The sequence below is a fragment of the Microtus ochrogaster genome, chromosome 7, assembly GCF_000317375.1.
Source record: "Microtus ochrogaster isolate Prairie Vole_2 chromosome 7, MicOch1.0, whole genome shotgun sequence".
NCBI lineage: Eukaryota > Metazoa > Chordata > Mammalia > Rodentia > Cricetidae > Microtus > Microtus ochrogaster.
This window is the reverse complement of record NC_022014.1, coordinates 31,730,379-31,740,835: the sequence shown is the minus strand read 5'-3', so window position 1 is coordinate 31,740,835 and position 10,457 is coordinate 31,730,379. Positions and strand designations below refer to the sequence as shown.

The 10,457-nt window shown below is 43.6% G+C and overlaps 1 protein-coding gene across 1 annotated transcript in view; it reads left to right on the top strand.

Annotated features, from left to right (window-relative positions):
* Positions 1-10: 10 nt before the first annotated feature.
* Positions 11-10,457, top strand: part of LOC101997616 (protein SCO1 homolog, mitochondrial) — a 12,112-nt gene continuing 1,665 nt past the window's right edge. The window contains exons 1-5 of the mRNA XM_005349849.1: positions 11-263; positions 1,358-1,448; positions 3,763-3,960; positions 4,641-4,733; positions 6,111-6,226. Of these exons, the coding sequence (XP_005349906.1) occupies positions 33-263; positions 1,358-1,448; positions 3,763-3,960; positions 4,641-4,733; positions 6,111-6,226 (729 nt within the window). The 5' untranslated portion in view covers positions 11-32. The remainder of the gene's footprint in view (positions 264-1,357; positions 1,449-3,762; positions 3,961-4,640; positions 4,734-6,110; positions 6,227-10,457) is intronic.

Sequence of the window (10,457 nt, the reverse complement as noted above, 5' to 3'; positions counted from 1 at the left end):
GAGACCCAAGGGAGGCGTGGTCTCCTAAACTCATGGCGGCGTTGGTGCGGGCTTGCTGTATGGGGATGCGACCACAGTGTCGCCAGCTCTGGCGTCTGTTCCCTCAGGGCCATGGGCTTTGGGGTCCGGTGGGGAGTCCGTGGCCCCGAGAGGCGCGCTGCTGCCTGGGGATCCGGGCTTTCAGCGCCGCGCCGCCACCGCCGGGGGCCAAAGGGCCAGAGCCCAAGGGCGGCCAAGCCGGGTCGCGCCGCATGAAGCCCGGGGTGAGTGTTACGTGGAGCCTTCCGGACTCACCGCTCTCTGCAGCCCGGTATCTCTGCATCCGGCTGGGTCACAACCTCAGAACTCCCTGGCGTGCCCTGAAAGGGCCATGGAGTCACTTTGCTTCCTGGTCCGCCGGTAGTCCCTAGCCTTGGCAGAACTGGTTGCTAGTCAGCCCATAGTCCCTGCCTCGACAGAATTTGAGAAATTTACTCATCCTCCGCGCTGTCACAACCCGGGATTTTGCTCCAGAAAAAAAAAAATCAATTCTAGGTTTTAAGGATCTCAACTTTATCATGATTCAAAATTCAGAGCGCTTTTATAATCTCACTGAATTGAATTCCCCCTTCAATGCTTCATTGTGTAAGTTGAAATTGAAGCAAAAATGTGGGCCTCTGTTGCGTTTGGGTATTCCTCTTCCTTTTTTCCTCTCTTCCTCTTCTGTTCCTTTTTATCTTCCTCTCGTTCTAGTTGTATCTCAAATTCAGAGCTTCTGCCTTGCTCGTGCTAGTAAGAAATGTGGACTTGGGAAGGGGCAAATCTTAGGCACAGGTAGCAAACATTTTAGGTTTTAAAGAGTACAGTAGCAGCTTGAGCCAGTAGTAATCAGTTATGGGCTCTGCGCTGTTTGTTGAGACCAGGTCTTTCGTATCTCAGGTTGGCGTAGAACTTGCTATTTCGCCAAGAATGTCCTTGAGCTCGATCCTCCTGCCTTCCCCTCCCAGCGTGCTAAGGTTACAGGTGTGCATCACCACACCCGGTTACCCGGTTTTATGCAGTGCCTGGCATGGAACCCAGGGCTTTGGTACTTGCCAAACAAGCACTCCGCCAGTTAATTGAGCTCCATCTTCAACCCTTACTTTGTTTTTAAATTAGCTTGGGTAACTAACTTTGCCCTGGAAACGAGTGCTTTTGTAGTAGATATAACTGTATTCACATAAATTTTCAGGATGTATCCCAAATTAGCCTAACACATTCAATGTGTGTGAAAATGGTTTGTATGCATATACGTGCTCTGAAAACTTTGTAATAGGTAAAGCATGGTTAAAGGTTTGCATCTTACTTGTTTATTTGGTTGAACTCTCTGCCCCAGTAGCCCGTTTCTTGGAAGTCTTTAGCATTGACTTTTGCCATTGGAGGATCTTTATTGGCTGGGATGAAGTACTTCAAGAAAGAAAAGATCGAACGTAAGTAGTCATTCTTTCGGACCATTGTTTTGTTTTGTTTTTGAACTTTTTATTTTGTTTATTTATACTTGTGTGTATATGAGTTCAGGTGCAAGCAAGCATGCCATGGCAGAAGCCAGAAGACAGCTTTTGGGTGTTGGTTCTAGTGTATTCTTTTTTTCTTTCCAAGACAAGGTTTCTCTGTGTAACAGCCCTAGCTGTCCTGGAACTAGTTCTCTAGACCAGGCTGATCTCAAACTCAGAGATCTGCTTGTCTTTGCCTCCTGAGTGCCGGGATTAAAGGCATGCATCACCACTGCCTGGCTAGTGTCTTCTTTACTTCATGGTGGGTTCCTGAAGTCAGGGTTTTATATCAAACACTTTTATCTACTGAGCTGTTGCCCTGCCCTGTTTTTAAATTTTTTTAATTTAAAAATGATTTTAGATTTACTAATTTAGAATGTTATGAAGATGGCAAAGAAAAGTCTCCATATACTTTCATCCAACCGCTCCCATTGTTGACATTTTCTATGGCCATGGACAACTAAGAAATTAAAATTGATATAATTAACCGGACTGCGGCATTTAATTAGTTTTGCGTATTTTTCCATCGTTGTCTTTAACTTTTCAAGGATGGAATCCAAAATGATGCTGCTTTATCGTTGAAAAGACAGCTGTAAATAGGTTGGATGTGGGCAGTTGGAAGTCCCGAGAGTGAGTCCAAAGATGACTGAGATGCCCAGCGGTTGGAATGCAGTTGACAAGGAGACAGACACCGAAACCAAAGCTGTCACTGGATGGCGTTCTTCCAGGCCGGAGGGCAGGGCAGGGTATGTGAGGGCCTTTGACATTGGGATCTGAGAAGACTTCCTAGAGGTCAGACATGGAGAGTAGGTACTGCAGACCAGTTAGGGCGGCAGCAGCGGACAGGAACAGGCTGCCTGTGATGGAGGGAAAGCCAGGAACTACTAGGAAATGCCATCTCGAAATGTTGACAGGATTAAAAGAAAACAAACTTTATATTTTACTGGATATTCTAAGACTTTAAGATTTGGTTTAAAAATTTGGATAAGTATTGTTTAAATGAGTTATTTAGAGTTTCTTGATGCTGTTAATACAGAGAAATGTTAGAATATGGGAGCGAGAATGCACAGGCATTAGAATTTTAGCAGCTGGCCTGTGAACATACATCACCTTGGGAATTTTCCTGATTGCCCTAATTGACTTTGAGAAAACCCAGCCTGAACGTGGCAGGCAGCCCCATTTCCTGGTTTGGGGCCCTGTACTTTGTAAGAATAGAGAAAGCTAGCTACACTATGCATGCATAGTTTCTCTCTCTCTCCTCTAGACTGTGGGTGTGATATGACTAGTTGCTGCGCTCTCTCTCTCTCTCTGACTGTGGGTGTGATATGACTAGTTGCTGCGCGGGCCTCCCACTCGGACTTCCCCACTCATGGGTTATTACCGGGAATTGTTAGATAAACCCTTTCTCATCCGAGTTTCTTTTGTTTTGTATTTTTGTTTTTGAGTCAGGGTCCTACTGTGTAGCCCTGACTATTCTGGAACTCGCTCTTATAGACGAGGATGGCCTCCATCTCACAGAGACCCTGTGCCTCTGAGTGCTGGGATTAAAGGCAGGCACCAGCACCTCCCGGCCCTGAGTTTGTTTTTGACAGACTATTTTATCACAGTGTCAGAAATGAAACCGGAAACAAGAGCTTGCTGTTCACACAGGACCTGTTTTCAGTCATCCTTGGCTTTTCCTTCTGCCACCGGCTCTCCTTGAACTTTATTTGTTTCAGCTTATTTCAGCATTTCTCAACAACAAAAACAACTTTTTCTTTTCGTTGGAGAATTCCTGTATATGGAAACCATCAAGTTATACCAGTACGTCTGATTGTCTTAATACTACAGAGATCATTCCAGTTTTTTCCCCGCCCATTGTTCCGGCTTTCCATTAGTAACACTTATTCCTGTTTATTTGCTTTGTTATTTAATTTTCTATATAAAACTAAGGTCCCATCAACATTCCCTTTCTGTTGAGGCTGCCTCTAGCACACCCAGCCCTCACCCGCACGCTGAACAGCTTAGTGCTGGGTTGTTCTAGGAGAACACTTTTTACCACTCATTTCAGTGCTTACCGTGTGTTACAGCATTTACTTTTCTTATTTTATGCTTGTTTTTATGACAGTATTTTTGTTAGTGTCTTGAAAGCTGATATATTTATTTTCTACTTCCCACTCCACCCACATACTGTTACTAGTATTATGCTAACTCTCTGTCAGATGTTTCAGTGACTCTGGTTACAGTGACTTGTTTGGTGTATCTCTTTAAGAGCTGGAGAAGCAGCGGCATCGCAGCATTGGAAAGCCTTTACTAGGGGGACCATTTTCCCTCGTAACTCACGATGGCAAGCCTAAGACTGACAAGGACTACCTGGGCCAGTGGGTATTGATTTATTTTGGCTTCACTCATTGCCCTGATATCTGTCCAGAAGAACTAGAAAAAATGATTCAAGTTGTAGATGAAATAGGTAAGAGCGCAGCCCTAACTGCACTATTGAACAGTACTGTTTCTCACCTCCTGTAGGGTGTCAGACAGGGTATTGTAACTGTTTGGTCTGTAAGAACATAAAGTTTCCATGTTCAGCTAGATGGTGTGATTCCAGGACCCTGCTCTACCTAAGGAGGCTTGTTTGGGTGCCAAGTGTTGTGTCACTTCAAAATGTCATTGTGCCTCTATCTCCTTTTACTGAAGCATTTTCATTGTGCTTCCCCAATGACATTGCTAGTTATTAGATTAGCAAATCTGGAGTGGCAGGTTATATTTTATTTGTGTCAATTAAAAGCAATTAGAAGGAAGTATACCTCTTTAAATTGTTTTTGTGTATTCAGTCTTTATTGATAACCTCGTCCCTGAGCTACGGTAGGAAAAACTGCAGGGATTGGATTGCATTAGGAAGTGAGATGGCTAAAACGTAATCTGGGGTAGCAGCAGTTATGTATCAGTAGAGGTGTTTGGTGGAACGGCTGGCTGGCTCCATCACAGACAGAAACTCCTCCTCCTCCACTCCAGATAGTCTAATCTGTCCCATGTTCCCTTCCCCCCCTTTCTCTCTCCCCCCCCCCTCTCCCTCCCTTCCTCCCTCCCTTTCTCCCACCCTCCCTCTTTGCCCTTATGGTGACTATTGGACTAATTGAAACTTTCTTTCAGACAGTATTCCGTCCCTGCCGAATTTAACTCCACTTTTCATCACCATTGACCCAGAAAGGGACACAAAAGAAGCCATCTCAGCTTATGTGAAAGGTGTGTTTTGCTGATTATTTACATAGACTTATTTAACAGTTTGCAGTAGCAAACCATCTAAATAGACAGGTAGTGTTAGCAACCATTTTAGCTACATAGGGATAGCCTGTCTCAAAATTCTCCAAAAACAACAAAAAAGGTTTTTTTCATACAGTTTGTTTTGATCATGTTCTCCACTCAACTACTCTCAGGTTTTCCCACCCATCCAACAGGCAAAAAACCAAGAAGACAAAAAGTGCTCATACAATGAGACAAAAGCTCACAAAAGGAGCATGGAGTCCTTTTTGTGTTGGGCACCAACTACTCCTGAACATGGGGCCTGTCCTGGAGCAGTTGATAGTCCCATTAACACCTCACTGGGGAAACCTGAGCTTCCTTTTCCCAACCATCATCAGTTGCAGGTAGCTTCTTGACTGGGGGGAGAACTTGTGTCCACTTTCCCTTCTCAGCTCACATTTTGTCCAGTTTGAGCATGTGCAGGACTTGTGCATGCTGTCACAGTCTCTGAGTTCATATGCGCATCAGGCCTATTTCCTTGGAGTCCTCCATCCCTTCTGCCTCCTACAGTCTTTCCACCTCTTCCGTGTGGATCCTGAGCCTTGAGGGGAGTGGGTTTGATGAAGACATCCCATTTCAGACTGAGTCCTCCCCAGCTGTCTCCTATTGCTGTGAAGACACCATGACCACAGCAACTCTTATAAAGGAAAACGCTTAATTGGGTGGCTTACATTTTCAGAGATAATAGTCCATTGTCATCGTGATGTGACAGGACAACATGCAGCTAGGCAGGGTGCTCCAGCAGGAGCTGAGGGTCACAAGCAGCAGGAGACACTGGGTGGTATCATGAAAATATGTGAGACCTCAAAGCCCATCTCCATATGACATACTTTCTCCAATAAGATCATACTGCTCCATCAAGGCCACACCTAATAGTGCCACTCTCTTGGGGACCAAAAATCTTTCAGACCACTACACAAGCCTCTCACATCCACTGAGCCATCTTACCAGCCTCTTGAACTAAGTATCTTTCCATCTGATGCAGTGAAAAGCCTGAAGTACTTCAGGAATCCTCACTTACAAGTGTTTGTAACTAAATTAATTTAAAACATAGTCTAAGTAACTAGAATATGTTTCCTCTAGATCTTTATTGTAGTCACTGAAGATCCAACATCTATCATGGGAGAATTATTTCTTCTCTGGGTCTGTTTTTCTTTAAATCATGCAGAAATGTTTGGTGACTGAGGAACAAAGTGGCACCAAAGCTACTTTACAGTGTTTTTATTCATTAGGGTTTTTATTTATGTATCTTTATTTTAAATAAAGATGGTTATATTTCTTGTCTTTCATTTTCACTGTCTTTCTTATTTTTATATCTAGAATTTTCTCCCAAATTGGTTGGTTTGACTGGCACAAAAGAAGAGATTGATGGAGTGGCCAGAGCATACAGGGTCTATTACAGCCCTGGCCCTAAGGATGAAGATGAGGACTACATAGTAAGTAAATGCTCAGCTTTCAGCTCCTTGCCTGGCCTCAGGTCCCAGGTTCTCACACACTTTACATGCTGACTGGCTTCTGAGATAAAGGAAAACCTGAAGGGCAGAAGAGATGGCTCACTGATTAAGAGCACTTCCAAAGAGCCTGCTTCAGTTCCCAGTACCCACATTGTGGCTCATAGTTGACTATCAGTCCAGTTCCAAGGGATCCAATGTCTAGACTCCACAGGCATTAGGCACACACATGATTACGCATACATACATGTAGGCAAACACTCAAATACATAAAACAAAAATCACTTTTAAAAATGAAGCTGAGCTACCGTAAATTATTTAAAAATCTAGTAGCACACGTTTTTGAAAGGTGGGTGTTTATTGCTTAATTTATATTCATTCCATAGCTTGTCTGACTTCCCTAGTTACATACAATTATAAAAAAAAGCAAATACTCGGGCACCATGTTGGATTCAGAAGAGCGTCACTGGCATCAGTGTTCTTCAGTTTTAGTTCATCGGCATCTGCGTTGGTTCACCCTGGGTCCTTGATGAAGTGGAAGTCAAGTGCTCCTTTTTAGAAGCAGTGTAATCCCCAGGGAGTCTGAAAAGCAAGAGGAAAAATAAAGTCTTCAAATAATAGACTATCTACAAGTTTTAATGTCTGCGACAGTTTAGTTCAGCTTAGGGTTCAATAATGAGAGATGAGACATCTGCCCAGTTTACCTTTGTGGTTCTTTAATTAAGGACCTGTTTCCTTGTTAATCAGTGTTGTCGGGGAAGTCTTGAGCGACTGAGCCCATTTCCGATTGGTTGTTTCATGGTGTGCAAAGGACTGACTTTTCTTGTCTGTTAGGTTCTTGTTTCCCATTGCATTCAGAGTTGACATGGTGCTATAGTATTGTTACTGATTTTTTTTTTCCACTTGTCTCTGGGTTTTCTATAATGTTAGTTAAATAAAGTGATTAATTATAAATTTCATTTTATGTGTAAAACTGATAGGGAGGCTGACCCTGAGTCACTGATTTACCAGTATCCTGAGGCTGTCCGTACAGCAATATGCATAGTGTCTCCACTATAGTTTGTGCCTTTTCTCGTGTGAATGTGTGTGAGTGTGTACATGCTGACTATGATGCTGATAAACAATTTTCCAGAATCTGCCAGTCTCTGCTCCCCTGTACTGCACATACAGATGTCTGTGGCCATAGTTGACTTTTACTTGGATTTAGGCGATTCTCGCTCTTCTTGCTTTCACAGTAAGCGCTGGCACATGCGGCCATCCCTTTAGCCCCTCTCTAGCCCTTTTGAGCCTGTAGCATCTTTTGTGCTTATATAGCCTATGGCCAAAATAAAACAGACTTTTGACCACAATGCCTCAGTTAAGCCCAACATGGCACCATAGTTTTCAAGCCTGAGGCCTTATAGCATTGAGGAAACTTGGGATTCATGGGGGAAAAGGACAAGAAAAAAAGTGAGTTTTTCCTAAAGCCCTACGTTTGCAGAAAGCGTAGTCAGGCTCCTCCGCAGCCTTGTCTTGCTGCCCCTGCAGTGTGAGAAGTGGAAAAGTGTGCAAGTGTCAAAGAGGAAGCCCCGCAGGGGTGAAGGACTTGTCAGACTTCCCCTGTCACACAGTTAGAGTGACTGGTTTGCTTCACCTGAGAGGGACTAATCTTTCAGCCAAAAACAAATTTTGTTAAATTCTATTATAGACCTGAAGTTAAAAAACTTCAAGTAAACACAATGGCTGGTTTCATTTGTAGCATTTGAGTTCAGCCAGACCTGGTGAGTTTGAGGTCAGTCTGATCTACATAGCAAGTTTCAGGCCAACTAGGGCTACATAAGTGAGACCCTGTCTCAAAAGTAAAAGCAAGTGAAACATTCCATTTAAATGGCAAGTATTTCACTGAAGCCAAAGCTGTTCTTAACTGCAGGGATGGGGTTGGCAGCTAGCCTGTGTGGTCCTACAATGCTGTCAACTACCCCTTCACAATTTTCTGATTTTTTTCCCTTGATTGCATAGTCTATCTCCATCAGGTGCCCTTTACATAGTAAAAATTGCCATTCCTTGTTAGCTGTGGGTCTGCAGCTGTCCACCGCCTGGAGCCAGTGAGTTCATCACAAACAAGCACATGTTAGGCCTTGAAATCTGTATTTGTGATTCAGGTTGTGAAGCAGTTGTTATTTTTGTCTTAAAGGATAAAGTACACATACATAGCTTTTATGGAGACTTCCTTAAGCTTCTAGGATGTATCCTAGACTGCAGACTGGCCTGCTGGTCTGACAGAGCTCAGGAACTTTATTGCTGTGCATTTATTTGCTACATCAGCCAACAGGGGGAGCTGGAGACATTTCCAAGGTTCTTAGAGTTTTTCTTTAGTGTGACTCTGTGTCTTAAGGCTGTAGATAGATAGAAATATGTTAGGGTTTAAGGACCAGTGGGGGCAGCGCTTAAAGATTATCCTTGGTGTAACGGGATGATATTTTCATGATTTCCGGCAGTGGGGAGAGAAGTAGAATCTGTAGACAGTGGATATAAATTGAGCATGCCAAATAGGATCCACCACAAAGCCAAATTTGCACAATACTATATGCGTAATTATTATAGACATAATGCCACATTATTGTATATAAATGTTAGAAATAGTTCAGGACGAGTACAAATGGCTTTTTAAATTTAAGCTAAGACAAATTCATAAGAAAAAAGTGGGATTGTTCAGTGGTACATCTTTTTAAAATCCTGTTAGTTTGGCTGTGATTGGGAAGTTTGAACATATGCTGTTAGAGTTGTTGGAGTGAGTTCCAAACAAGAGGTGTTTCCGTGCACTGTAGATAGGATGCATCTGGTGGGCCCTCTTCAGGGCAGTGCAGAAGGGTGTAAAAGCTGCTTTCAGCAACACGGGTGCTACTTGGAAATTAGCTCACAGGTGAATCTTACAGCATTGTTGGGAAAGACCAAGGACTGAAACCTGAATCAACTATTTTTGAAGAGTTATTTTATCTGTCCTGATGTAGAAGAGTGGTTTCTGTGTTGCCTGACAGGAGGCTGTCAGAAGTGTCAGTTGTGTGGCCGTGGTAGATGGTGCTGAGTATGGACATAGCAAATGGAGAGGATTTCTCTGCGAATATAGCAGTAACTAGTGACAGCGGTTCCCTGCTGGAAGACCAGAGGACATGGGGAATCCAGAATGGAAGACTAGTGTGCATGCACTACTCTTTTAGGCGATAAAAATGTATATTAAAATAGCTGTTGAACTAACAGCGAGGGGTGGGGCGGAAGCTCATGGGGTAAAAGTGCCTGTTGTGTAAGCATGGGATGAGATCACAGTCCCAGAAGCCACATTTAAAACCAGGCATGGTCATACCCTCCTGAAACTCCAGCACTGTTGGGGCGGTAACATTGTAGTGGCTCGATGCTGCAGGTTTAGTGAGAGCCCTTGTTCCAAGGGAATGAGACTGAGAGTGGCAAGGGAAGCCCCCCAACATGGCCCCCTGGCCTCTGCATCTGTGTGGGTGTACATACTCGCCCCACACGTACATAAGCACCACACACACTGAGGAAGTAAGGATAGGAAATTGCTGGGTTTGTATTTCTGTACTACGGACTGCTAAAAGAAGTCCAACATACTGAATTCTGTTCTTGAAGGAGAAAAGTGCATAGAGAAAAAGGAAAGAGTATGTGGAGCGTGTGTGTGTGTGTGTGTGTGTGTGTGTGTGTGTGTGTGTGTGTGTGAAATTTTCAAAAATTCTCTAAAAAAGGAAACAGCGAAGGAAAGAGGAGTGTAAGCTTCAGAGAAAGGCTTGAGGGGACAGCCAGAGTTTTAGTACTGAATCCTCTGTCGGGACTTGCCTGGCTCCTACTGTAAATTCTCCACATGAAGTCACCAGCTGTCTCAGCCCTTGGTGGCATTCTTTCCTGATGGCAGACAAGTGGCTCTTTCCATTTGCTATCTCCTTATGAATGTGTGTGTATAAAAAGGTAATAGCCTCATGGCCAGATAATGTGGGTTGGGGTATATTCTGGGGAGTTTCCATTTGGTATGTGTGATGGCATTCCTGTCTTTTCCTGTCTTGCTGAACAAGCCTGCAACAAATTCCAAGGACTTAGGATATCATATCTACTCTTAAAATGAATAGTAAGAAGGAATGGCCAGTCTCAACTTGAACTGGAACTGAGGCATTTGAAGAGCACAGTCAAGAGAATTGATGATGTCAGGCATTTGAAGAGCACAGTCAAGAGA